This window comes from Microtus oregoni, unplaced genomic scaffold, assembly GCF_018167655.1.
Source record: "Microtus oregoni isolate MIOR12 unplaced genomic scaffold, Mior012 000003F_ref0000135, whole genome shotgun sequence".
NCBI lineage: Eukaryota > Metazoa > Chordata > Mammalia > Rodentia > Cricetidae > Microtus > Microtus oregoni.
In genome coordinates this window covers 64,052,079-64,079,329 of record NW_024543062.1, presented here as the reverse complement: position 1 = coordinate 64,079,329, position 27,251 = coordinate 64,052,079, and the positions used below count along the sequence as shown (strand labels likewise).

Here is a 27,251-nt window from a genome sequence, read left to right as displayed (position 1 = left end):
CACTTTCCCAGCATTCCCCAGAAATGTCCAGGAGTGTCATTCGAGGAAGAGGTGAATATGTCACCCACTGTGTGTTTCCAACACTCCGAGAGCAGGGCTACTCAGTCTGGAAAAGCCTTGGCTGTGTGAGCGATGCTTGCTGGTCTGGTGAGCATCCCTGGACCCTAGGGCTAAGCAAGGAGGAAGACAGGGTGTTCTAACATGTGCACCTTAGGAAACTGAGGCTCAAATCTGCTCGCCAGGAACCGAGACAGGAACAAGGCTGGCATTTTAACCCAAGTGTCCTAACGCCACTCTGAGACTCTTCCCACAACGCTGGAATGGAATAGAGCTCAGAGTTCAGTTAGTATAACCTCGAGTTTTCCAGACAGGGAGGGAAAGTGACACCGAGTGCAAGAGTCAAAGCCGGGTGCCAGCGCGCAGGCCTCTGTTCCCACTGCAGAGCTTGTTCTAGCCTCTGCCGATGGCCACAGAAAGGCAGGTTGGCTCACCTCACCTGTCTGTCCCCCTCCCTTTACCCTACAGCTGCCGGTAGAGCAGTGGCTGTGAACTCCAGTGTCTCTCATGATGGAAAATAAGCATTGTGTAAAGAAGGGCCGCCATTTGTAGTGATGGAGCTGGGCTAAGGCAGCAGAGGCAGCAGACTGGCCGTAGTGTCGAACAGGGAAGTTCCTGCCCTGCCTAAAGGCATCCAAATAAAATAAAGTAAGTAAGAACTCCAAAACATATCAGCAGGGTTTTGTGGGAATAGGCACAGGAGAAACAAAATTGTCAAGAATGGGTAATTTTATTTATTTAGTAGTTACTTTTTCTTTGGAGACTGCCTCATTCAGTCTTCCAGCTGGCCTCAAACTTGTAGCAATTCTCCTGTCTCTGGCCCCAAGTGCTGGGATTATTGGCATGAGCCACCATATTATTACATTTCTATAATAATCACTTTCAGATTAGTATATCATGTTATGGTCACAAGGGCGCCAAACTGTACACTTGACCTTCCGATGAATGGCCCTGAGGGTCCCTCACCTTCATTCCACCTGTTTTGCATGACCCAGAGCCAAGGAGATAAGAGAAAGGGGATATTATTAGCTTGAGAAGGGATTGAAAACACTCCCAAGAGTGCAGGCTTTGGGGGTGTGGAGGGATCCCTACAAGTGGGTACGTCACCTGCCTGCCCTGCGAGCACAGTACGAAGGAGGTAGCCAGGCAGTGAGTGAGGTTTACGTCCCTCCTCTTCTCTGGTGATTCTTCCCCATGACCCCTTCCGCAGCCCACTGTCTCACCAGCCTCTAAAGGGCCTCACACACTGGAACTCCCTGAGACACAGATGAAGACACAAGGCATCGCGAGATCAAGCGACTTGCCAGAGATCACACTTCACTTCCTGTGAGTGGAATGAAGAGGCGAGGGCTGGGGGGGGGGGGGGGGTTGTCTCTGAAGGTCTTTGAGTGGATAATAATGACTGAGTGGATGTATTCCCCTGAGGTTCTGAGCAGGAAGTTGTACTGGATGCTCCTTCAAGCCAAGGGTGCCTGATTTTCAGCTGGGGGGAATATTGGTTTCCGGTAAGTGGATATGGATTAGGGAGGCTGTAATCCCCTTGCTACTGTCTCATGACCACACAGACTCCAGATCTCACCTGAGTGTGACACAAAGCTGAAAGAAGACCCCAAGAAGACCCCCCGACAAGGTCCTCATGAACTAGGAAAGATGACTTGAGGATTTACGATCGGAAATCTGCTTTAACTTTGCTGCGTGATCCTCGGACCAGATTTTTCTCCCTTTGATCTTCAGACTAGCCTTCTGGCCACCAAACCAGCTACCTCTTATGTTAGCTCACTGCACAGTGAGGCTCCACTCCCTTAGCAAGTTCCTGGAGATGATGGGGAAATATCATCCCTGCTTCTGCTCTGAAAAGCATCCTACGACGAATTGAAGAATGAGCCCCAAGGAAGCAAGGCTCGCATTGGGAATTTAACAGGCCCGTGCTGGACCCAGCGACCCCGCCCCGCCTGCTCAGAAGCAGCGGCTGATTTCCAAGAGCTTCCCTCCCTTGATTTGGCTTGTTCTCCAAACATGGGTCAAATGGTCCCGCTCCAGAGTAGCGGGAGCAGGGAAACGTTATTAAAAGTGAGCCGTTAGTGGGCATCGGGTGTGGACGAGGGCTGTGCAGTTTTGGCTGCCAAATAAAGACTGTATTGTCATTCCTCCTTTCCCAAGCGCCCTCCCTCTCTCCTCTCTTCCCTCCCCCTCTGATCTGCCCCTCCCTCCTCCTAACCTAACCTCCCCACCCCAATAGGATCTGGTGGAAGAAAGTCAGGCAGACACACGCAGACAGGCACCACTGGGAGACCAGAACTCCTAGCTGGCTCTCGGCTGCCCCAGCTCCACCAAAGGGTGGGGAGGAAGAGAGGAGTGCCCCACAGTCCAGAGGAGAGGCAGGTGTGTGCAGGTAAGCCCAGGGCAGTAGGGAGAAGGCTGGAGACTAGAAGGCTCCTTCCTCCAAGGGTTCCCTCTAGCTCTGTCCAGCCTTTCTTTCCTCCCTCCTTCCCTTCCTCCTCCTTGTTTTTCCTCTCTCATGGAGCTCCTCATTTCTTGCTGACACCCTCATGTCTCCTCAGCATCCTCTGTCCTTGTGTTTGCTTGCTGCTGAAGTTAAACTTTCTTCAAGGGCAGATGTTTGTTGAACACACAGAGCTGTGTCGCACACAGAATTTCAACAGAGTAGGTGTTGCCATAGAAACCGGACACTAGAACCCAGTTCTTTGCACCTTTTGTCACACACTGCAGAAGACAGACAGACAGAAACACACACAGACACACAGACACACACACACACACACACACACACACGCTGGGTCTTGTCTCTTACCCTCTCACTTGCCTCCTCAGCTGCAAGACTGGAGAGAAAGTGTCCTCCCGCTGAGATGACAGAGCCAGAAGACAGTCATGTCTTGGCTTAGCAGGGAGGACGTAAGCAAGCGGGTGATTTTCCTCTTTCTTTTGAGCTTAATTAAGTAGGAGGGAGAGAGAAGTGGCTCTAGGGCCCACACAGTATCTTCTCAGCAGCCTGAATTCCTGCCTCCCTGGTCCAAACCACTTGGCTTTTGCAAAGAGAAGTCGATGGAGCCTGCAAGTCTTGGAGGCCTTAACTCCAAGTTAACAATTTTTCTTTTCCCTGCAGGTAGTCAGAGATCCATTTCTCTCTGAAGTTACTCTGAAATTATCCTGACCATTCAGTTGGTAAGGGGACTTCAAGTGGAGGAAGGGGAGGGAGGGGATCCTGAGAACCTTATTTTCATAACTCCCTCCCTTCCAGCAATAGGGGAGGGGGCATGGCAGCCAGAAGGGTGATTTCCAGAAGCCCCTAGACAGTAGCAGGGAATATGGAAGCCAGACAGTCACTACTGACCGATCGAACAGGGCCCAAGGAGCCCAGAGCTGTTTTAATGCACCCTGAGACTTCCCGAGTGTTCAAGGCACAGAGGGCTATGTGGCTTCCTGGAAAAGGAACCCCATAGTCCCAACAGTGGGAGTGATCCTGGAGGGAACAGGCACTCTCATATGGTTGCCTCCCTCCACCATCATCATCACCTTTGTAAGCCTGGGCAACCATATTCCCACAGAACATTCTAGAAAGAAAAGAAGTTATCTCAAGACAGCTCCTCTTATCTGCTAGGATACCTATCCCAGGCACCCAAGAGCTGGCACTGGGCACTATAGCCATCCCTTTTAGATGCCCTCTGCCTGTGATCCACAACTCTGACTCTCTCAGAGGACAGACTAGTTAATAATAAGTTCCTTACCCACCCTTACCTTCCTGGAGGACATGTGGGTAGAGCATCTTGAGGCTGAAAGGAACAAAAAGCAGCGGGCTGGGAGAAGCCACAACCAGCAGAAAAGAGAGATGGCCCTTTGCTGGCCAGGGTCCCCACTTGCTACAGAAAGCAGAGATCTGGGCTAGACAGTCAGGATGGAGATACAGTGAGCTTTGCCCAGGTGTCTGGGAAGTTCCAGCCAGCTGGTTCTGACTGTCGAGTGTGGTCTTTTGAGCCTCAAAGGTGGTGAAGTTTCTCTGAGTGGAAGACCTAGTATTGTAAGAAAGACCCCTGTCTTCCAGCAGTAGAGGGATGGAGGATGTTAACCAATGACTGATAGAAAAACAAAACTAAATATAAACAAACCATTAATTCAAAGTGGTACCAGCAACCCCTTTACACACCCTGAGCGCACACTTTGCACATCGACTGGTTTAACCCTCACGACACCCAGACTGAGGCTGCAGCTCAGCTTGCATAGTATCCACAGAACCCTGGTCTTGATCTTTAGCACCTCAGAGGTGTCGAGCACGCCTGCTAGATGAGGAAACAGGCTTGTGTAGTGGATGTAGTGGTACCCAGCTAAAACAGGTTGCAGGAGAGAATCAGAATCTATAGCCACATCCTGTCTCACGTGGATTCTTCTTGGCGTTAGGCAAGGTTTAAAGTTGCTGGGGAGAGAAGCAGAAAGGCAGATTTAGGGAGCAGCAGGCTATTAGGGATTTTTTTGTCTGTCTGATTTCTTCCCCATCCCCTCCAATGGGGAGCTTGCCCTTTCAGACTAGTTCCCTATGACCACAAAACTTCCTTTCTGTTTCTATCCACCTATTCAAACAGGAACATGGCGGTTCCTCTGCACATAGTGTTAAACTTGTTTTTAACACGTTTTGATCTGCACTGCCTTTTTAAGTTGCTTGTGCCACTTACATCTGATAAGGGGGGGGGGGGAGCGGGGAAGCTTTGCCCAACCCCAGTTCATGCTGTGCATTTAGAAGGACCACCCTCCCTGGGCTGTCCTGGCCCACAGTACCCTAGCCCCATGCTGCAGGAGCCCAAACACTGACAACCCCTGGGTTCTTACCACAGACAAACAGGGCAGGGAGGAAAGAGGACTGTCTCACTTTAAACTCGGGGAGCCTCTCCCAGAGCCTGCTCCCCATAAACAAGCTCTCTCTATCATTCGCAGAGCCTGCTTTCTAGAACATGCCCTCAGATGCATGAGCTCATCCCAGCCTCACACTCATGTCAAGCCTGGGCCCCCATGGGAGAGTCAGGGTCAGGATTCAAGCCCAGATCCACGCTGTCAGAACTGAAATTTGAGTTGCCAGATCTCTTAGGACAGAGCGTGAACTGGGGTCGGGGAAGCAGCAGCCTTTCCTGAGCCAGAGCTGGAGAGCTGCCTGCAGGAGTTTAACTAGTGAGGGGTGTGGTCATGTAGCACTCATTGATTGAGGGTGAGCAGGACCAGTAGGGACTGGGATTGGACAGGACCTGGGGAGGTATGCTTTCAGGGGCATAAGTGATTTTAAGCACAGACACCCCACCCTAAGGGAGCTAATGACACGGAAGAAGGGATCGTAGGGCCCTGTCTCTGGGCTTTGTTGGTGAAACTAAAAACCCCTCTGGAGTGGGGTGACCGCCAGTGTGTCTCAGCTGTCCTTTATGGAATGCTAGAGCAGCAGGGGTATGACTGGAGAGAAAGGCTCTACAGTGAGAGCTCCCCAGAAGCCTAGGACAGCCCCGCTCAGCAGGAAGGGGTGTGCCCTTGAGGAAGGCCTCGGAAAAGAACACAGTTTCCTTGTGTACTCTGGTTTAGCCCAGGGCCTAAAAGAGGGGAGGGCTGATCCTCTTTCCCCATGGAAAAGGCCCACTTTAGAGCCAGGAAACTTGTTTTGAGGAACCTCCTGGGGCTCTAGGCTTGAGAGCCAGAACAGAGAGTTTCCAAAGACACTGGCCTGGAGGTGAGGATGAGGAATGTCTGGGGAACCCCATGCCTGAGACAGGCAGGTAGAGCTGAACGAGTTTCCCCTTGGGATAGCCCTGCCAGTAGAGCCAGGGCTGTTCTGCACACAGGAGACCTAGCCCTTCCCCCAGCAACAGAGGCCAGGCTGTCCAGGACACTGTTCCTTACAGGCAGACTCTGCTGGGCCCCCTGGAAAGCTTAGTTTGGCTAACTTGGGGTCCCTTGGAAGTGCCTTTGGTGACAAAAACAAAGAGAACCAGGGAACTTCAGTCAGGGAACTAATTTTGGCCTTGGGGCAAGGTTTCTCACAGTGTGGGGGTAATTTGGCCTACAGACTTCTGGATAATTTGTAAACAAAGAGATTCAAAAAGAACAAAAAAACAAATCAGGGTTGAAAGACTCGTGTTTTCCAGTGGTTTTTGGAATGGGAGAGCGTCACTTCTCTTCGCTTCTCCATGATATGACTTCTGTTTTCAGGAAGACGAAAAGCCTTATAAAAATGTGAATTCCTAACACCAGTTATAGAGTCCTGTTTGGGATCTGGGAACAGGGCTCAAGTTCAAGGGACACGAGGAACACATTATCTTTCTAGTCTTTTCAGAGAAGCTCAGTGCGGATAAACCAAGAATCTAACCTCAGTCCCTTGTCACAGAAGGCCCGGGGGAAATGACCTTCTAAATGTACCTGAGAGGTTTGTCTAAGAAACCCACCCCAGACGGGAGAAAGAAACACCAGGCAGTATGGCCTCTGTCTTCCCCATTTTACCCTCCTTCTCACATAGACCAACATACAAAGGTCACCAAGAAGGTGTGTTTGCCCACATGTATGGGAGAGGTCTGAGTGTATGTACAAAGTGGTACAGGCGGGGGGGGGGGGGCAAAGAGGGGTATGTGTGTGTGTGTGCCTGTGTGTGTGTATGCGCATGCACGTGCTTGTATATGTGTGTGTGTGGTACATAAATGGCTGGGAACAGGCACAGTTCGATTCTGCCCATCTGAGCTCTGCTTGCTTGCCTGTTATCTGTCACATTCAGCCCCACCTGAGCATCTGACACACAACTTGGGGACTACCCCCACCCCTGCTCCTTTCCTAGATCAAAGCAAGTAGAACATAGCCCCTAGAAAAAGCAAAGGAAGATTTGCCATTGATAGGGGCTCAGGGGGGGGTCGGTGGGAGATGGAGGCCTAGATTGGAGGCCATGATCACAGGGTTTAGTTACAAGCTAGGGACATTCTAGCTCATTCTGCCTCTAAGAACCCCAAGAAGCCTGCATCCCCAGAGCTACAGTAGTGAGGAAGATCCGAGGAGCCAGTGATGGGATATGGACAGTATCAGGGATGAGGAGCTACAGGGATTCAAGGTACAGGGCCCTCTCCCTGTGCCCTTCTTACCCCAGGCCCGAGAGGGAGCACTGGGAGATGGCACTCTTCAGCTAGGACGATCATTCTGCATTTCCCCTCTTTCAACCTAGCTCCAACTGTTAGGCTGCAAGCCTAGGCCCCAGTCCCTGGCATCTATCTCAGCCCCCAGGCCTGGTCTGGACTTCAACAGGACCACTCCCCAGGGTACTTAAGTGATCCCCCAAAAGAAGAACACGTGCTCCCCCTTTCTTCCTCCTGGGGGTCGCTTTTCTGCGGCTTCCTGTTTCCCCCTCGGGGCCACCTGAGAGCACAGATCTCCCATTAAACCTGGATATTTCTTAATTTGGCCTGTTTTGATTTGGCTTGATTGGGAATTTTTGGGTCGTCAGAGAGCTCGCTTAGGAAATATTCCTAACACCAACCAGACAAGGCAGCAGAGTCACCCAAAAGCCCCTTCTGCTCTTGATCCCAGTGTCACTAAGGCTACCCAGAAGTTCTTCCTAATACTTCATTTCAATGCTACCAATTCCAAAGTCTCTGAAGCGACAATGGCAGCTCTAAAGCAAAGAAAGTGTCCCCCACGTCTTTCTATTCCTTTCCTGTTTATTTTCCCAAGGGCCTCTACATCTGGAGAGGAATTCTTGGCATGTCTCATGTTGGCAAAGACCGGCACTCTTTGAGCCAAGTGCAGGGGAGGGGACAGAGCACGGGTGAGTGGCTGAGTGCTGGTGTCTGAGCATTTCCCTTTCAGGAGACCTCCTGGATTTGGTGTCCTGTGCCCATTGTCAAACAGCCTTCCGGCCTCCACTGGCCACTTCTTTCCTCCAGACTCAACATTATAAACAGCAGGGGCTGGATATGGGGGGCAGATTGCAGGCCAATTTTAGCAATGATGTTTTTTTTTTCTTCAAATGCTTTGTCTAACCATCCTCTGTGTGTGTGTGTGTGTGTGTGTGTGTGTGTGTTCTTATCTTTCTCAGTATTTCTATCTCTGTCTATAACAGATTTAAGGAGCAAGACTGTTCATGCTAGCACAGGAGACACCTTGGGGGTCCCCTCTCAGGGGGTTCACAGAAATGCAGGCATGTTTTGAAAACCACTGCCATACGGGGTTTGTAAGGAGTCGCGCAGCCCCACTGCTTAGGACTCTGGGCCATATCCCAGCAGCCCCCTGAAAAGGCTCGGGAACTCTTCTCGGAGGAGGGGTGATATAAATAGCATCCGGATTCTTGATGTCATTCTATGGCTGAGCACTCTCCTTATAGGAGCAGAGGTAATCTCATATTACAGCTGGGGAGAGCCCACCCCCAGTTAAAGGTCTCCAAAGTGCCTTAAGACTCAGGGTTCCCGGGGCTGGAGAGATGCCTCAGAGGATAAGAGCACTGACTGCTCTTCAGGAGGTCCTGAATTCAATTCCCAGCAACCACATGGTGGCTCACAACCACCTGTAATGAGATCTGGTGCCCTCTTCTGGCCTGCAGGCATACATGGAAGCTGAACGCTGTGTACATAATAAATAAATCTTAGAGAAAAAAAAGACTCAGGGTTCCCAGCACCTGTGCTTTCTACCAACATATACCTTCCCATAGGGGGTTCCCTTCGAAGAATCCCACAGCCCCAGGTCCTCGCCTGCTCTTCAGGTCCCTGGCTCTGCCTCTCTCTCTCTTCAGGATTTAGTTCTTGAGGAGCCCACTGCAGACATGACTTCTAATTCTGAGGCCCAGCAGGCCAATTATTCCCAGTTTCCTCCCTGCAGGTACATCACCTGGATCATGAGGGCATCCTTCTTCTGGCTCCTCCCACTTCTCCTCCTCTTGGCCTCAGTGGCCCAAGGCCAACCAACAAGACCAAAGCCTGGGATTAGGCGGAAACCCAAGCCAAGGCCCACACCCAGCTTTCCTCAGCCCCACAAGCCAGCAGAGCCAGTAGAGCCGACAGACCTTCCTCCACCCCTTCCTCCTGGCCCTCCCTCTGTCTTCCCTGACTGTCCTCGGGAATGCTACTGCCCCCCTGACTTCCCATCAGCCCTCTACTGTGACAGCCGAAACCTTCGCAAGGTCCCTGTCATCCCACCCCGCATCCATTACCTTTACCTGCAGAACAACTTCATCACCGAGCTCCCTCTGGACTCTTTCAAGAATGCCACAGGCCTGAGGTGGATTAACCTGGACAACAATCGGATTCGCAAGGTGGATCAAAGGGTGCTGGAGAAGCTCCCGGGCCTGGCATTCCTCTACATGGAGAAGAACCAGCTGGAAGAGGTGCCGTCAGCTCTGCCCCGGAACCTGGAGCAGCTGAGGCTGAGCCAGAACCACATCTCCAGGATTCCACCCGGTGTGTTCAGTAAGCTCGAGAACCTGCTCCTCCTGGATCTGCAACACAATCGACTGAGTGACGGCGTCTTCAAGGCCGACACCTTCCAGGGCCTCAAGAACCTCATGCAGCTCAATCTGGCCCACAACATCCTGAGAAAGATGCCGCCCAAGGTGCCCCCGGTCATTCACCAGCTCTACCTGGACAGCAACAAAATCGAGACCATCCCCAAAGACTATTTCAAGAACTTCCCCAACCTTGCTTTCATCCGCATGAACTACAACAAGCTGTCCGACCGAGGGCTCCCCAAAAACTCCTTCAACATCTCCAACTTGCTGGTGCTCCACCTGGCACACAACAAGATCAGCAATGTACCGGCCATCAACAACAAGCTGGAGCACCTGTACCTCAACAACAACAGCATCGAGAGTGAGTGGGGGGGTGGTTTGCAGGCCGGTCACAGGGGAGAGCAGAACAGGCTGATCTCAGACTCAGGAGATCTGCCTGCCTCTGTCTCCAGAGTGCCGGGATTAAAGGCCTATGCCGCCACTGCCTGACTTAGAGTTTTTTTCTCATATGCATAAGACCTTACATTCCATACCTAGCACTGAAGAAAGGTGTGGGGGTGGGGGGGAGATCCCACTAGTTTTGACTATGGCCTCACTATTTGCTGCCTCTGAAAAAGATATTCTACCCATATAAAATGTTTCCTTACTGTAAAATGAGGGTGGCAATAATATCTTCTAAAACAAAGTCAATAGGATGACCTAATCGTGCTTGTATGAAGTGTGCTGAGCACTGTGCTTGAGGTTTTCTGTCTCCATCCTTTCTCAACAGCATCAGCTTTTCTGGCCACTGGACCTATGAATAGGATAGACACAGGAACACTGCTGGGTGTTTTCCTACAAGTAGACTAGAGATACAAAGTGCTCGTGTTCCGAGCCTGCCTCTGCAAAAGAAGCCAGCAGCAGCCATGGCAGGGAACTTCCCAAATCTACGCCTTGGTTTTAAAAAGCCCATGAAGAGGCCGGGCGGTGGTGAGGCACGCCTTTAATCCCAGCACTTGGGAGGCAGAGGCAGGCGGATCTCTGTGAGTTCGAGACCAGCCTGGTCTACAGAGCTAGTTCCAGGACAGGCTCCAAAAACCACAGAGAAACCCTGTCTCGAAAAACCAAAAAAAAAAAGCCCATGAAGAGGACTAAGAGAAGCAATTACGCAGTCAGGGTATAGAACTTATAAAGACAGGACAGGGGAATGTTTATCTGATTCCTGAGTTTATATGAAAGGTTGCAATGTTTAGCCAAGACAGTTTCCTAAGGCACACTTACAGGGTCCTGAGCTTGGTGTGTCAACTGGAGCCCAGGATGGGAGGCTGCAGCTCAATTTTACTTTAGTCAAAAATGTCAGCTCAGACATGAGGATACGTGTGTGCAACCCCAGCACTTGGGAGTGAAGGCGAGAGAATCGGGAGTTCCGAGCAATCCTGGACTCCACTAGACTGTGTCTCAAAAACACAAAACAAAAAACCCTCTGCCCACGGGATGTGGTGGCACATGCCTGTAATTCTAACTCTTGAGACGCAGGATGGAGAGTTCAAGGTCAACCTAGGGGTACAATACTCTGAGTAGCGCACCAGCAGAAAAGCTCAGAAAAAGATGAGAACTTAGTCCTTAAATAAACCATCCATGCAAGCAGTGCAACTGCCCACCGTTCCCAGTGGGAATCATGTGACTGACTCTGGAGGGGATCTACAGTCACACCTAGCCAAAGTCATTCTGTCCAGAGAGGAGATCTATAGAGTTCACACTCTTGGCTGGCATCCCCTTTTCCTTGCCCGTGCTGCCAGTTTCTCTGTGGCTGACTTCTCCTCTTCTCTCCACAGAAATCAACGGGACCCAGATTTGCCCCAACAACCTCGTGGCCTTCCATGACTTCTCCTCGGATCTGGAGAATGTGCCTCACCTACGCTACCTGCGGCTGGATGGGAATTTCCTGAAGCCGCCCATCCCGCTGGATCTAATGATGTGTTTCCGCCTCCTGCAGTCTGTGGTCATCTAGGCTGTGCCCAGAGCTGGACTCCCTGACAGCACTTGAAGGCTGGTGGCCCAAGCTCTGGTGCCCATCATGTCTCTCTGTCTCATCATGTCTCTCTCTGCCTCTCTTGCTCCCGGCTCTGCCTTTCTTCCTGTCCCTTTCTGAAGATGGGAAATGCCGTGTGTCCTCCTCCAGCTCTAAAGCGAGATCCCCCACCCGGTCCAAAGACACCCTGCCAGGCAAAACTTCTCTTCTTCTTTGGTCTCCCTTGCTTCAGAAACATGGGCGTGGGCCAACAGAAGCATACGTATCCCTCCCTCCCTGGGTAAGGTAATGGACGGATACCTTTTCTTAGTCTTAGTCAAGCAAGAATTGGAAGTCATCCCAGAGGAGAACCCTGGGAAATTCTGCTGAGTGCTCCTACACCTTGGGCATCATTGCCTCAAGAAGGCTGACAAACCCAGGTCTCCTTCCAAAACTATTGCTCTGCCTCCCTGTTTCCTGACACCAGACACCAACCTGCTTTCTGCTGCCTACGTTCTCCAGGAGGAAGTGTGAGGGGATGACTGAGGTGGGGTGGAGGGTCAGGGCTCCCCACAAGTGTCTCCATCAGCCTTTCCTTCTCTTCCTACTCCAGGCCAAGCACAGCACACACCTTCTTGGCTGGGTCTCAGCCAGGGAGGAGAATGGTTCAAGAAACTAGAATTTAGCTAATGTGTGCTGCTGGGAGCCAGAGCCCCAGAATGGGCCTGTGTGGGTGTAGATGGGCTACAGTTTCCCTGACCCAAACCTGACAAGAGACACAAAGCCGTGGAGGACAGTGTTCACAGTGGAAGGCCAAGAGGCAGCATCCCAGACTCTGTTATGTGCACGACCCAGTCCCCACCCCAAAGGCAGTTCTTGAGAAACAGGGAAAAGAGGGTGGAGCACCTGGAAATCTCCCAGAAGCCTCTTCCACACTGGGGCTGAGCCTCTACCTCTAAAGCAGACTCATCAGTGACATCTGGTGGCTGGCGAAGGTCACAGCCGACTCCGCTCTCCTTGTGGGGCTGTTGCAAACAGCTTCCTTGGGGGAAGGGGCCCATGGGTGACTGGCTGAGCGTCTCTCTCCCTAAGGATCTGAAGGGAAGGACAGAACTGGGGCTTCGTCCCCATATGAGTGGGTGTGAATGGGAAAGCCTTGGGAGTCAAACGGAAGCTAGTTTGGCCTGGGCCTTGCCAGGTCTCTTGCTCTCGGCCTCCACATACGTGCTCAGGACGTAAGTAGGTGGGATGCTCCTCCAAAGTCCTCTCAGCTGTGTTGCATGTCTGTGCACACTCTTCCGGAGCATACCTAATGCAGGACAAGTGGTGTTACCCCGCCCCCTTGCAGTAAGTTATTCCTTGCACAAGGGCCCCTCCTCCAAAGGCTTCCCTACCCTCCCTTTCTAGCCCAGGTGAGTAACTTGGCAGGTTTCCAAGAACCTGGGCTTCTGGCCTCTCCTGTCCTTCCCTTCCCTCTAGGGGAGGCTGAACCTGCCCTGCCGCTGTTCCCTGAGTGTGTGATAGGAGAAACATGGGGAGGTGAATGTTCTGGAAGTAAGGGGAGCACAGGACCCACCCACATTAGGATGGGGAAGTGTCACACAACTGTTTCAAGACATTGGATTAGGCTGGGCCCGACAGTCCAGAAAGCCCATTTATATTCTTGATCACATCTCTCATCTGCTCAAGATTGAAAATAGAGCCCCACTTCACACAGGCTCTCTGCCCCTCGCTGTACAACTTCCCTGTTCTTCCTAGTTGCAGCTGGTTTCTCCAAGGCTCCTGCTTAAAGTCATTACAGTATTACGGCTGAAAGCAACCTGGTGCTACGGCCTGGACAAGCCCCTCCTGCATCTATGTACAACCTGCAGCCTCAACCCCTTTGGGGAGGCCCGTAGGGAGCACAGCTCCTGCGGCCGCTAGAGATGGGGGTGGGCACTGATCCTGTAGACTGAACTAGCGGTCACACCATCGGCAGCCCATCATTCCACCTAGAACATGCCAGCTTACCCCACTGCTCTCCGCAGCTGCCAGCTAGAGCTAAACTGGCTTTACAGGAGACAGACAGACAGACACACCACACACAGACACACACACACACACAGTGTGCGTGTGTGCAAGTTACATTTGGGTTTAGAAAGCCCCTTCTCACACAAGTTCATTCACTCAGCACCACTGGCATCTATACATGCAGGTGCACGCGTAGGTGAGTGTGTGTGTGTGTGCGCGCTGTACATCTTATCTATTCTCTTAAAGACCATATTGACTCTGGACATTTCAACAAGCTTCATAGCAGAGGAAATAAAGTCATACGGACAAATACCCAGCATGAACCTGAGCATGGGGACGGGTCCAATGCTGTCTTGCTACCCCGCTCCCTACATCTTGCTGAGCAGATGGGTGAAGAAAATACCTTTCTTAAGAAGCACTTTTTAGATGTATTTATGTGTAGAGGTATTTAGCCTGCATGTATGTGTGTGTACCACATTCATGCTTGGTGCTCATAGAGGTTAGACAATGGTACTGGATCCCCTGGAACTGGGAATATGAATGATTGAGGACCTCCATGTGGGTGCTGAGAAACAAACCCAGATCCCCCAGATGAGCAACAAATGCTCTTAACTTCTGAGTCACATCTTCGTCCCCCAAATACCTTAAGCTCCTAGGAGCCAGGAGTAATGGTGCACACCTTTCATTCCAGCACTCAGGTAACAGGCAGACAGATCTCTCAGAGTCTGAGACCAGCCAAGGTGACATAGTAAATCCTTGTCACAATAAATGAATGATTTGGAGCAGAGATATCCCAGAGCCTATTCTCAGCGAATTTCCCCCAAACTCATAACCTGCATGAAAAATGATTCCTGAAGTCAGACCAGAAATCTAATCGCTCCGTTTGAAACTGAAACAGCCAGGTTCTTTGAACCCACAGACATCACACTGTAGAGTTTCGCAGCGCTCAGAACCAAGGCAGACTCCGGAAGATTCATGGTCACCTTTTCTGTCCAAGGAAAGATTATAGACAAATTGGGGAAATGCAGTGTGCATGGAAAGGGCCCAGGGCAGAGAGCCAAGGACAAATCACCTGGAAAGATCTACAGGCCAAGAAGAAGTTCGAAAAGACTAGTCACTAGGGCTGTCTTTAGAGGGAATGTGGCTACAGAAGGGGATTTGCCACCCTCCCAGCCTAGGCTATCTTGTGTGGAATGAAAACCGACAGATTTCCTGGCCCCTTATCCCTGTCTGATCAACTTCCGATCAACTGTGTGCCAGGCAGGTCCCAGTTAAGAATTCAAAGATGGGCAATGCATGCTCCATGCCTTGGGGGGGGGGGATTAATAACTTGATAAGAGGGTAGGATGCACCCACAAATTCATTTCTTTTTCTTAATTGTAATGGCGTTGACTATAAGCAATTCAGAGGCGACCTACTGGGAAGTCTCACATGAGTAGGGTTTAAGGGATCTAGTTTTGCCAGATAAGAGATGGAGAAAGTGTATTACTTGGAGGAAAAGAGCATAAGCAAAAAGGTAGCTAGCTGGATTGGGTCTAGCTTATGTCGGTAGTGGTTTTTCAGTCCTCAGCAGGTAATACCAAAAGGCAGGCAGGTCCCTGAACGTTCTGCCCCCCTCTCTCACTGCCCACAGCAGGGCAGCAGGAGGGTCAGTTGGCCGCACTATTGTCCACATGGCCTGCTGCCTCTGTTCCATCAGCATGCCTCGCGTCTCTCCTAAAGGGCAGAGCTCGCCAGGCTCGCAGATCAGGGACAGAGCCCGCCCACCAGCGCGCCGCTTCCCACACAGGTCCACGTTCCCGTCCACCAACGCCCCCAAATCCATGGGAACAACCGCAAGCTTGCGAAGGCGGGAATAGAAGCTGGGAGAAAGTGTAGGATGAAAGCCTGCAACGCAAAGAGTTTGCCTCGGCGGACAGGGTTGGAGAAAAGCGCGTGGGAGCAGGCGCATGCGCTCGGGCAGGGCTGGCCGCGCCCGCCTAGAAGTGCGGGGGCGGATGCTCAGGGGAAGAGGTGGGACGACGGGGAGGTGGGTGACGGATGGCGGGAGTGTGGAGGGGGTGTGTCGCCGAGAGTGGGGAGAAGGGTGGGAGCAGGTGGCAGGGGGAAATGAATGAACCATCTCATCTACATTCCTTGCAGGGACAAATAGCGAGGAGGTGGGAGGGGAACACGCTCTGGGCTGTCTGTAGGGACCGAGGGTCTCTGGAAGAGAAGAATGGAGGAGCAGGGCCAGCCAAACGGGCCATCTGCTTCGAGGGCGTCCTCCTGGCGTGGGAGTCTTATCTCCCTCCACCCAGCCAAGCTTCTGAAAGCTAGCATTCCCAGGATGGGGGAATCTCCGAGACAAAACAGCCTTGTTCTCGCAGGTGGCCTCTTGGGTTGCCAGAAGCCCCTTCTCACACCAGCTGAGGCCTCCTCAGGGTCTGGCTATGAGGTGTGCCCACTCACCTGGCATCTCAAGCCGGGCATAGGTTTTGCCAAGGCCATCTGTTCTGAGGGCAGAGTCACCGTGTTCTCAGCGTTCCTGGGATGAGGTTGAAAGCCTTGTGAACTCAGCTGGCCTTGGACCAGCCGCTTCCCCTCGTTGGCCCTCGGTTTCCCCTACAGTAGGGAGTTTGAATAGATGATATTCAGGGGGCCTCCCAGCTGGGACTCAGGGTGTGGCCCAAGAAGAGGAGGGAACTGGAGAGCATCAGTGAAGAAGCTGGGCAGCAGGATCAGGATGGCATTCTCCAGCTCCTGCTCTCCTCTGGGGATATCTGGGCATATCCCAAAGAAAGATGGGATCGTTGGGAAATGGCGGTGGGAATGGGGGTTAGTTTCTAGACTAGAGGCCATGCACAATGGCACGATGTCTTGGGTGTCTGTAAACCAAAGCCCCACTGCTGTCCTTGTCCTTTCTTCCGTCAGGAGTAGAGAACTTTCTGTCTTGTACTTAGTGACTACCTCTGTGAACTTGAAGTTGGTCTTCAAATTCTACCCCACTTCCTGTTTCTCTTTGCATTGCTTGCCCAAGCCCTAAAACCTTCCTTGGTGATTCTGCTTAGTATGATTCCCAGTGCTCTAAGGGTGGGGCTGGTTGGGGTGCCCCAGTCCAGACTCCTTCCTCTTTGCAGTCCATCTGTGAAGTCAAGTGTCATCATCCCTGGGGGGGGGGGGGTGAGCAGCAAACTTCATCCCTTCAGATAACTTCAGTTGAGCCTTCTTAGTTTAGGAAAACTCCTAATCTGACTGACCATCCCCAGAGAAGAAGGTGGTGTGGAGAGAGAGAGAGAGAGAGAGAGAGAGAGAGAGAGAGTGTATGTGTGTGTGTACAACAAATTCCTGTTCATTAAGTGAAGAATTCAGATTAGGGACCCCCTGAGGAAAAAGGAAAGAAAACAGCAGGACATCTCAAAGAATGGGAAATCTACTTAGACACATGACTCCCTGGGCCAACTCCTTGTCCTCCCCCTGGCCAATAGATGAGGGCATGTCTAGTTGTCCCCTAGTCAGACAGTCATCCTCTCTATCAGAGCCTTTATCTCCCTGAAAGCTGCAGGGCCAGACGGTACCCGAAAGCATCTAAAAGGTAAGGTCCAAGGTTGGAGGCCTCATGCATATTGGCATGCAAATAAAAGGGCCAGGGCAAGGACTGGGCAGTCAAAGAAGCTATAGGATGGTCAATAAACTGCCTTAGGAATTGTTTTTAAAAGCATATATTTTGGTTGGAGTGGGGGTTGGGAACAGAGATACTACCTTTTGCTGCTGATGGGGACTTACCGCTTAGTCCAGCTGAAGTTAAGAAACCTGTGCTGCGGCTTTAGGAGGCCTATGCGGCCCTACATATGCTGACTACAAAGACACAGGCACTTCAGTGTCCATAGCGCTCACAGCCCTCCCCCTGTGTGCACAGATGTGAGTGAACGGCACAGACGTGTGTGCTCATCTGCACACACAGGTGTACATAAACATGTCCATAGATAGCTACCCAGCTTTCATGATGGGAAAACACTCTGACAACCACGCACAGACTCTCTGGTTTCTATAATATGTTTCTAAAAAGTTCCATTTCTAAGTCTGTTTTATGAGTGAACACCCTTCTTTTACATTGTATGTCAATTATAAGATTTGCCTCCAAGTTAACTGGTTGTTCCTAATATGGGCAGGGCCTTATTCATTTCCGGAGGCAAGTCCAGAGACCGCAACTCAGTAGACACCCCATGAGTGTTTAAGTGACTGCATGAATGAGTGACCTTAGACCAACCACAAGAAGGCCTAGGGAGAAGGCCCACCTGATAGCCAGCTTAGCTAACATGCAGGAAGCTCGGGGCTTGGTACCCCGCATCTCATACACCAGGCGTGATGGTGCACAGCTGTAATCCCAGCACTTGGGAGGTGGAGGCAGGAGGATCAGAAGCCCAAGGTCCTTCTCACTACATAGCAAACTTGAGGCCAATCTACGGTACGTGAGACCCTATCACAAAAGCAAAAGCAAAAGGAAACAAAAGTCTCTTTAGTGTAGTTTCTCGAAAGCTAGTTTTGTTTTATTTTTTTGACGAAGAGTTTGTTCTGAATATGTGGTTCTCTACTGGAGAGTATCTGTGCAAATGCGCAAGTGTGTCCAGTGCACAGGTGAGTGGACGGGATTTTCTTTTCTTTTCTTTTCTTTTTTTGCCATAGCATTATTTTTTTTTATTTTTACTTAAAAATGTCCACCTCCTCCCATTTCTTTTCCCCTCCCCCATCCGCTTCCCCCTCCCTCTCCAGTCCAAAGAGCAGTTAGGGGTCCCTGCCCTGTGGGAAATCCAAGGTCCTTCCCCCTCCAGCCAGGTCTAGGAAGGTGAGCATCCAAACAGACAAGGCTCCCACAAAGCCAGTACATGCAGTAGGATCAAAACCCAGTGCCATTGTCCTTGACTTCTTAGACAGCCTCCTTGAGTGGACCGGATTTTCTAAGCCTGTCTGTGGTGAGATGAGTAAGCCAGCCTGTGGGAACTGTTAGTGGGAGCCTAAGTGACTGATGGCCGCACTGTGAACCGCAGTGAGGGATGGCTAAAGATCCCTCTGGACACAGCCTGGTCTTCAAGGAGCCTTAGTGGCGGATGAGCCTTCTGAGGAGGCTGTGTGGTGGAGGGCAAGGGTGAGCAAACATGCCGGTCGGAGGTTGGGTGACTTTGTGGGCCATTCCCACGGGGCACTAGAGACCTCAGGTACTGGCCCTTCTACTACCTACCCACAGGATAGACATCAGTGGGATTCAGCCATTCCCGCTCCTATTTCTCCCCAGAACCCCATGAGGCTCCTGGCTTTCCTGAGTCTGCTGGCCCTGGTGCTGCATGAGGCAGGAACAGCTTCTCTCCCAGGGGAGAGGAAGAGAGAAGAGCAGAGCCCCGAGGAAGGTGACACTTACGCATTTCTGCACGTGGGGAACTATGCCCTGAGCCTGGAGGACTACAGTGACGTCATTGACCTGAGCAGCTATGAGGAACCAGCCGACTATGGGGACCAGACCCCTGAGGTGAAAGGACACAGCTGACTTGGGTTCCCTGATTAGAGCCAGCTCCCCTTCCACCTGCCCTGTAATACAAGTCTCTTGAGCCTTCAACTCTTACTCTATATGATGCAAATTCTTTATGGGTATATATGTTCATTCCTATGTGTGCAGATACACATGCATGTGTGCACAGGTATAGGAAGCTAAAAGACAGACGGCCTTAGGTGTTGCTCCTCCGGAGCTGTCCGTCGCGTTTTAAGACAGACTCTCTCCCTGGCCTGGAGCTTGTCAAGTGAGCTAGGCTGGCTGGCCAGCAATCCTCCCCAGCACCGAGATTATGAGCCCTAACCACAGAGCTGGCAAACAGACACACGAGGGTATGGTGAATCAAATGCATGCCCTTATCTTCAAGGGAAGCGTTTTCCGACAGTGCTGTCTTCCCAGGCACAAGGTACAAATTCTTATCCCTCCTTAGGAACTTGTCACTTACAGGCTACAAAAAAGAGGACACTAACCTCCAAGGTCGTAGTCCATGTGGCACACTCGGTAGGACCCCTCCCAGCAGGGGACCTCATACATACCTCCCCATGTGGCCAGATAGGATCATGAGTCATGTCATGGGGTGAAGCTCAGCTGTGTCTTCATGTTCTCCCCCCAAAAAAGGGAAATGCTAGCTTGTTAGTTCGTAGTCTGTCTTCTAGTCTGAAGTTCTCCCCTGTCCTATGCAAGGATTGACCTGTGTGACGTGGCACAGGAGCTCAGAAGCCTCTGCCCATTGTGATGTGATGAGGATTGGTGTAGAGAAAAGGGTTAGGGCCGACCTGAACAATGCAGAAAGGACAGGAGTACCAGCCTGGATGAGCCAGAGATCCAGACTTCAGCTCTGTGTTGGGGCCTTCTGGGGACCTGACCCTTACCCTCTCCTCTCTAGACCTCAGTTTCCTCATTTGTTTATGATATTAGATGCCATGTCCTCCAAGGCCCCTTCCTTGCTCTCTCTTTCTGCTCTCTTTCCCTCCTTTTAATCTGCATGTTTCGATTTGGTCTCTGAGATTTCCAGAGGCCACAGCTAAGTCCTTCTCAGGCATAGAAGATATGCTTTGTGCTGTGTCTCCAGGCTAAAGTGGACAGCCTGACTCTCCCAACAAGAACCAGTCCCTCCCAGAGCACTGTGGCTCCAAACCTCACCATGACCAAGCCTATCACCACTAGCCTACTGACCTCCCAGAGCAGTCATGGTAAGTGCACGCAATCCGAAGGTCACAGTATACACAGATCATAGACCCAGGAACCTCAAGCTAGCGCCGGGCAGTTCTGAAGTGGAGCATGGTGAGGGCTAAGGCCAGGGAACCTATGCCAGCGGGAAAAGAAGGGGAGGTTGCCATGGTGAAAACAAACACCACCACCATAAAGGGGAGTGGCTGTCTGTCCCTGATACTTCTGCATAAATATTATGCACAAATTGAGTGGGAGGCAAAGCAAGCGGGAACTCCTACACCCTATCAAATCCACCCTACCTTAATTAACAGCATCACTTGGGGAGCAGTTTGAGTGGTGATTAGATTAGAGATGATTAAATGCCTGTTAAGGAGAAGAAATAACTGCGGCTGTCACTTGGCATGGGAGCAAATGAAGCGATGACACCGACTTCAGTATAAAGTCACCTTTGTTAGCAGCCTTTCTGGGCCCGGGGTGCAGCGTCCCTGACTCTGCTGGGGATCAAAATCTGGGACACAGATTTTGGATTCGTGGGCACTAGATGTCCTGTTCTGTCGGATGCTTGCCAGCATGGACCTGGGATACTGAGATCGGCTGAGGTGTTCCCTGGGGAGTCCATGAACTCTCACAGCCCCAATCTCAGTCTTGAAGAGGCCATGAAGGGTCTTAGCTGGACCTGCCTTTCTCAGCCTTGGAAGAAGGGCACAGGACCTCTCTCTGCCCCTTGCCCCCTGCTGATCCCTCTTGCTGCCTCATCTCTGGGCTGTGAACTTTCTTCCGGTGCCTTTTGGGTAAAAGCCTCCCTCTCAGTAAGCTCTGTGACTTGTGACAGCAAGTGACACCAATATTGTTCAGATGTCTGAGTCTCTTGACCGCTCTGTGCAGAGAGAGCACCAGGGGCAGAGAACAGGGGAGGGATGCTTCCCACCGGAAAATCAGGATGCTGACAACATCCCAAAAGGAAATGGATGCTCGGCAGGCACTGTCCACTCCACTTTGGCTCTGCTCTGCTTCCTGGAGCCACATTCAACATAGCCAGTTCCTCTTCCTGAGACAGAGGCAGCAACCCCTGGCTTTTCCATATCACTCTGGCTTTTTTTTCCCTCATCTACACTGAACCTTTTGTCACTAAAGAAGGATCCTCTGGGAAAGAGACAGACAGAGGTCCTAGAAATAGCCACATTAACTCAGGGAAAGCTCCAAAGGGTCTAAGTCTGATGAACGCACCAATGGGACTTGCACTGGATGGTAGTGAGGTGAGTCCTCTTTTAGGCCAGGGTGAACCTGAGTCTTGTCTGGTGCCTTGTGCTGGGTGGTTCTGGGCAAAAACCCAGAGGTAATCTAAAAGCCACAGATGCTCATGGCTTAGGGATCCGCTAAAGCAAAGACCACTGCCCACAGAGGCTGAAGCCCCTCTGTTCTGTCTTCTACCTGGCCAGGCCTGCCTACCTGCCTGGTCTGTGTGTGCCTTGGCTCTTCCGTGTACTGTGATGATGCAGACCTCAAGACTATTCCTCCCCTTCCCCAGATGACCACCTACCTGTACGCCCGCTTCAACCACATCAGCCACATCCAGGCTGGAGACTTCAAAAGGCTGAGTGAGTTATGCTTTGGGAAAAGGTCGTGGCAAGGACACAGACATGAGTTCACAGGCTGTCAAAGGGACAGACGCCCCGATCCTTCTAAATCCCATAGAGTTTAAAGTGGTGGAAGTAGCCATTGCCAGGATGTTCCAGAAGCCGTACATGCTCTGGGCTAGACCTCCCTGCACCTCCTCTCTGTGGCCCTGATGTGATCCAAAGAGCTGTTTGCTGTTTCTTTATTTTGCTACTTCTTACCATATTCCCTGCTTGAGGTGGGCAGCCTGGGCTTGCATTGCTAGTAGCCTTTCAGGTCCTCAGCATCCTCCATGTAAAGTAAGTCATACAGGGGGTGGGGGAGGGTTGAATGCAGCGATTCCTGAACTTGAACTTGTTAGTTCTTCTTCTGAAGTAGGGGCGGGGCCCTTTTAAGATGGGTAACTACCTTAGAACCAAAGCTCTGGAGGAAGCTGTCGAGGAATGAGGTGATTTAGCCTTGTTTCTCGTGGTCTGGACCTGATTCAGGTGGCAGCTAGTTAGAACTCGCTTGAGAAAGATGGAGCAAGGCATGGAGGCAAACACATCCCACCTGGGGCCAGGGGAGATGTCTGTTCCAGCTTCACCCTTCCTTCTCTCCCAACATCCTTCAGCAAAACTGAAGAGGATTGACCTCTCCAGCAACTCCATCTCCTCCATCCACAACGACGCCTTCCGCCTGCTGCCTGCCCTGCAGGATCTCATCCTCTCAGAGAACCAGCTGGCAGCGCTGCCTGTGCTGCCCAGCGGCATCGAGTTCCTGGATGTCCGCCTGAATCGGCTGCAGAGCTCGGGGATACAGCCTGACGCCTTCGTGGTGAGTCCACCACACAACACCCACCCTGCCCATGTACCCTGACCTCACAGCAATTCATGCTCAGCCCTGGTCTGGGGCCTAAAAATCAATTCCCAGTTTTTATCTTCTTTTTCTATTTATGTGTTGGAGGAGGTCTGCTTGTTGGTTCCTGGCTACCCAGCTAGCTTAGACCCAAAATAATCACATAAAAATTGTATTAATTAAATCACTGCTTGGTCCATTAGCTCTAACTTCTTATTGGCTAACTCTTACATCTTAATTTAACCCATTTCTATTAATATGTGTATCGCCATGTGATAGTGGCTTGCAGGCTAAAGATCCCAGCATCTGTCTCCAGGGAATTCATGGCTTCTCTCTGACTCCACCCTTCTTTCTCCCAGCATTCAGCCTAGCTTTCCCCTGCCTATCTAAGTTCTGCCTTGCTATAGATCCAAAGCAGTTTCTTTATTCATTAATGGTAATCACAGCACACAGAGACTCCCACACCATTTATGGCTTCTTAAACATTCTTCTCTAGAAAAGAGCGCTTTACATTATGCCATCATGGTAGCCTCTGTCACCTGTGTGAATGGGAAACACAGTGCTGTCAGGTCCCAGGACCCTGTTAGTGGGGACAGAACACAGGAAATCAATACCAGCAACTCTCCCGTGCCTCTGTGAGGATACCACTGCAGTGCTGGCCTTTTTCTGTGCATCTGTTCCACTTGCTTTCTTTGTACAAGACCTGCTCACCACAGACCTGTTCACCTCAGATCTGCTCACCCCAGAGATGTTCACCCTAGACCTGATCACACCAGACCTGTTCACACCAGACCTGCTCACCCCAGACCTGTTCATACCAGACCTGTTCACTCCAGACCTGTTCATACCAGACCTGCTCACCCCAGACCTGCTCATCCCAGGCCTGCTCACCCCAGACCTGTTCATACCAGACCTGCTCACCCCAGACCTGTTCACCCAAGATCTGCTCACCCCAGGCCTGTTCACTCCAGACCTGTTTATACTAGACCTCTTCACACCAGACCTGCTTACACCAGGCTTCCTTGCCCCAGACCTGCTCACACCAGACCTGCTCACCCAGCCCTGTTCATATCAGACCTGATCACACCAGACCTGCTCGCCCAAACCTGTTCACACCAGACCTGCTCACACCAGACCTGCTCGCCCAAACCTGATCACACCAGACCTGTTCACACCAAATCTGCTCACCCCAGACCTGTTCACACCAGACCTACTCACCCCAGACCTGCTCACCCCAGACCTGCTCATCCCAGGCCTGCTCACCCCAGACCTGTTCATACCAGACCTGTTCACTCCAGACCTGCTCACCCCAGACCTGTTCACCCAAGATCTGCTCACCCCAGGCCTATTCACTCCAGACCTGTTTATACTAGACCTCTTCACACCAGACCTGCTTACACCAGGCTTCCTTGCCCCAGACCTGCTCACACCAGACCTGCTCACCCAGCCCTGTTCATATCAGACCTGATCACACCAGACCTGCTCGCCCAAACCTGTTCACACCAGACCTGCTCACACCAGAACTGCTCACCCACTCTGATCTTGAGAACTCCAGATTGTCTGTAGTGTTGACCCTGACTCCAACTCCTACATACCATCTTAATGGTTTTGAAATCTACCACCAAGTAACTGATCACCGGAGGCTTTGGGGAGATGGTTCAGAGGTTAAGCCTGTTGTTCCAGAGGTCCTGAGTTCAATTCCCAGCCACCCACATGGTGGCTCACAACAATCTGGAGTAAGATCTGGTGCTCTCTTCTGAGCTGCAGGCACACATGCAGACAGAACACTGTATACATAATGAATAAATAAATCTTTTTAAAAAGTAACTGATCACTGTCTCTCTATGGTCAGATTCTCGAGACACAGTTTGATGGGTTACTGAACAGATTTGGTGGAAAGTATTAAGTCATTTGACACAATTGTGGTCCTGTGGGACTGCCCAAGGAACAGGCTGGTAAGAGCCCAGGACGCCAAGGGAAGGGTGGCACAGCTGATACACCAGCCAGCATGCCAGCTGCAGGACTAGGAAGGGCCTTCACAGCCTGGTATCTCATGCGCAGCCTCTCTGTCTCTCAATACAGTCAACCACATGACAACATTTCTGTCAATACTGGACTACGGGCCTGGTGGTGGCCCCTAAGAGTGAGTCATCTAGTAACTGCACAGCCCTTTTGGTTTGTGTAAGTAATTTCACAATGACTCATTTCTCAGAACGCATCCCTGTCCTTAAGCAATGCTCAATTGTGACAGGCTCCTTTTCACAAAGAGTCATCTATAGAAGCATCAAATAGAGAAGGTAAAAAGGGCAGTATATATAACCATTTATATATATTCTATTATATGTTATGTTTTATACACATAATGTGTATTCATAGACGAGGGTCTTGCTTTGTAGTCCAGGATACCGGCAAACTCGTTATCCCCTCCCTCAGCTTCCCGAGGCTGCCACAACCGTGGTACACATCACCGTGCTCACCAAGAGCTGGGTGCTGCTCTTTCACTGGTCCTCTTCACAAGCATCCTCCACCCTCCCAGGATGCTGTGGGTTGGGGGCCTACAGCAGGTACAGAGAACAGTATCCGCGCCACTGGTGGATGTGATGCAAGCCCTGCAGACACTGGTTTTCTTGGCCATGCAGCAAATACTGGGATTGTCTGTCCAGGGAGGTCCCTGGCTGCTCCAGTCTTCAGAGACATCCTGACTGCTTCCATATTAGGAGGTGCTTCTCTGCCTTCACTCGGGCCTATTTTCTTGGTCCAGAAAAGGAAGGGGCTTTGGAGGCGAAGGACCTGAGCTCACTGAGTGAGTCACCTCCGCTCTTGTTTCCTCATTTATAGAACGAGGGTGATAATGCCCACTTGACACGGCTACTGCAGGATTGAGCACAGCATTTGCAGAGATAACAGGATAGCTAAATGGAGGCGGTGGATGCTCTGTCAAGTGGTAGCTTATACCTCCCTGTTCTCCCATCCCCCTGCAGGCTGAGCTCTCTCCCCGAGTTCCTATCTGATCGGCCTTCCCTGATTCTACAGTGCTGAAACACTCCCATGCCCCTTGTGTCTGTGTGCCTTGGATTCAGTTCTGCCATCCTCTGAGCTTGTTCTCCAGTCCGAGTGGAGCATTTGGAAGACTTTTCACTGGTGGCAGAGTACTTGAGACGGAGCTGAAATGTCCCCTGGTCCTTCCTTCTACCTGTTCCTGCCTTCATCTGTTCCTCCCAGCCAGCATTAACAGCTCCTTTATGCTCCCCAGCTGCCAGAACTCAGTGGCAGCAGCTTTCTTTTGGCATCCAAATGGAGTTGGTATCTGTAAGCTCCTTAAAGAACCAGCATCCTTAGCTGGGCTTGGTGGTACACGTAGGCCTCGGAAGGATGGAGTAGGAGGATCACAAGAGTGAGGCCAGCCTGGGCTACATAGAGAATTCTAGGCTAGCCTGAGGTACAGAGTAAGATGCTGGAGAGGAAGGGGAGACAGAGACAGACAGACAGACAGACAGACAGACAGATAGGCAGGGACAGCCCCACCCCACAAGTGCGCCCAACCTGACGCTGGCCTCCTGGGGCACCGCTGCATGACCAGAGCCTGAGAGGACTCACCAGTCTCCTACACTTTGTGTCCCCACAGGCACTGGAGAAGCTTCAGTTTCTCTACCTGGCAGACAACCTTCTGGAGTCCATCCCTGGGCCTTTGCCTCTGAGCCTGCGCTCCCTGCACCTGCAGGTGAGGAGCCTTGATCAGACCAAGGGCCAAAGAGAGTGAGCAGGGTGGAAGACAGATTCCGGGAGAATTCAGGGCAGCGAGGACGAGCATGGCCTGTATGAATGCTGGTCTCCTCTCCTTGTGAAGCATTTCCTTCCCGTACCCGTCCGTATTCCACCTGCTTTGTGCCCTCAATCTCCCCTCCTCTTCTCACCCCCATAGGACCCCCTCCTTCTTCTCCCATCTTTCCTAACTCCCTCTCTCTCTTCACTCTCCACAAGCATGCTCTTCTCCCCATGTATGGTCTCAGCTCTACCTGCCTCAGTTTCTCCAGCTGCTGTGAGCCTTCAGCATATGCTGTTCCTTCCAGAACAACATGATCGAGACCATGGAAAGAGACACCTTCTGTGACCCCAGGGAACACAGCCCCGAGCGACAGCAGCTGGAAGACATCCGCCTGGACAGGAACCCGATCAATCTAAGCCTTTTCCCCGAGGCCTATTTCTGCCTGCCAAGGCTCCCTGTGGGGCGCTTCACCTAGATGCCAACGGCCCTCTCTTCCCAGGTGCGGTGTTCATGGGCTCACTGATAGAGCGCTAGATCCCTGCAGCTAAATGGTGATCTATAGTCCAAGTGTCAGGCAGCCTATGAGCTGCAGTCACAAAATTTCACACACACACAGAGAAAGAGAGAGAGAGAGAGAGAGCCTCCTCCAGCCACCGAGTTTGCTTTTCTCCCTCCTCTTTCCTTACACCTTATGGCTCCTTACTCAGAGAAGAGCTGCAGAGATCTTTTCCGTCTTCTCCATCCATGTCTTCCCACAGAATTCCAGGAGAGCCATGAAAGAAAGAGGAGGACGAGGAGGCGCCAGAGGGACAGA

General features: G+C 51.5%; 2 protein-coding genes across 3 annotated transcripts; both read left to right on the top strand.

Annotated features, from left to right (window-relative positions):
• The first annotated feature begins 2,312 nt into the window (after window positions 1-2,312).
• LOC121446400 (proline and arginine rich end leucine rich repeat protein) lies at window positions 2,313-14,311 on the top strand. 2 transcript variants are annotated; one of them, XM_041649013.1, is made up of 4 exons: window positions 2,313-2,449; window positions 3,182-3,240; window positions 8,896-9,881; window positions 11,335-14,311. In XM_041649013.1, the coding sequence occupies exons 3-4, from the start codon at window positions 8,912-8,914 to the stop codon at window positions 11,508-11,510; spliced, it is 1,146 nt and encodes a 381-aa protein (XP_041504947.1). In that variant the 5' UTR covers window positions 2,313-2,449; window positions 3,182-3,240; window positions 8,896-8,911; the 3' UTR covers window positions 11,511-14,311. The 2 variants fall into 2 exon arrangements, with proteins under 2 accessions (XP_041504947.1, XP_041504946.1); XM_041649012.1 differs by lacking the exon at window positions 3,182-3,240.
• Optc (opticin) lies at window positions 3,234-27,251 on the top strand. Its single transcript, XM_041649014.1, has 8 exons — window positions 3,234-3,240; window positions 18,793-19,023; window positions 20,117-20,237; window positions 21,657-21,815; window positions 22,448-22,650; window positions 26,297-26,392; window positions 26,742-26,936; window positions 27,145-27,251. The coding sequence occupies exons 2-7, from the start codon at window positions 18,799-18,801 to the stop codon at window positions 26,910-26,912; spliced, it is 975 nt and encodes a 324-aa protein (XP_041504948.1). The 5' UTR covers window positions 3,234-3,240; window positions 18,793-18,798; the 3' UTR covers window positions 26,913-26,936; window positions 27,145-27,251.

What these genes read in the sequence shown, in the direction of transcription:
- LOC121446400 (XM_041649012.1), top strand. Translation starts at nt 8,912, where the DNA reads ATGAGGGCATCCTTCTTCTGGCTCCTCCCACTTCTCCTCCTCTTGGCC. An exon ending in CAACAACAACAGCATCGAGA is followed by an intron (nt 9,882 to 11,334) that starts GTGAGTGGGGGG and finishes TTCTCTCCACAG; the next exon opens with AAATCAACGGGACCCAGATT.
- Optc (XM_041649014.1), top strand. Translation starts at nt 18,799, where the DNA reads ATGAGGCTCCTGGCTTTCCTGAGTCTGCTGGCCCTGGTGCTGCATGAG. An exon ending in ATGGGGACCAGACCCCTGAG is followed by an intron (nt 19,024 to 20,116) that starts GTGAAAGGACAC and finishes CTGTGTCTCCAG; the next exon opens with GCTAAAGTGGACAGCCTGAC. An exon ending in TGGAGACTTCAAAAGGCTGA is followed by an intron (nt 21,816 to 22,447) that starts GTGAGTTATGCT and finishes AACATCCTTCAG; the next exon opens with CAAAACTGAAGAGGATTGAC.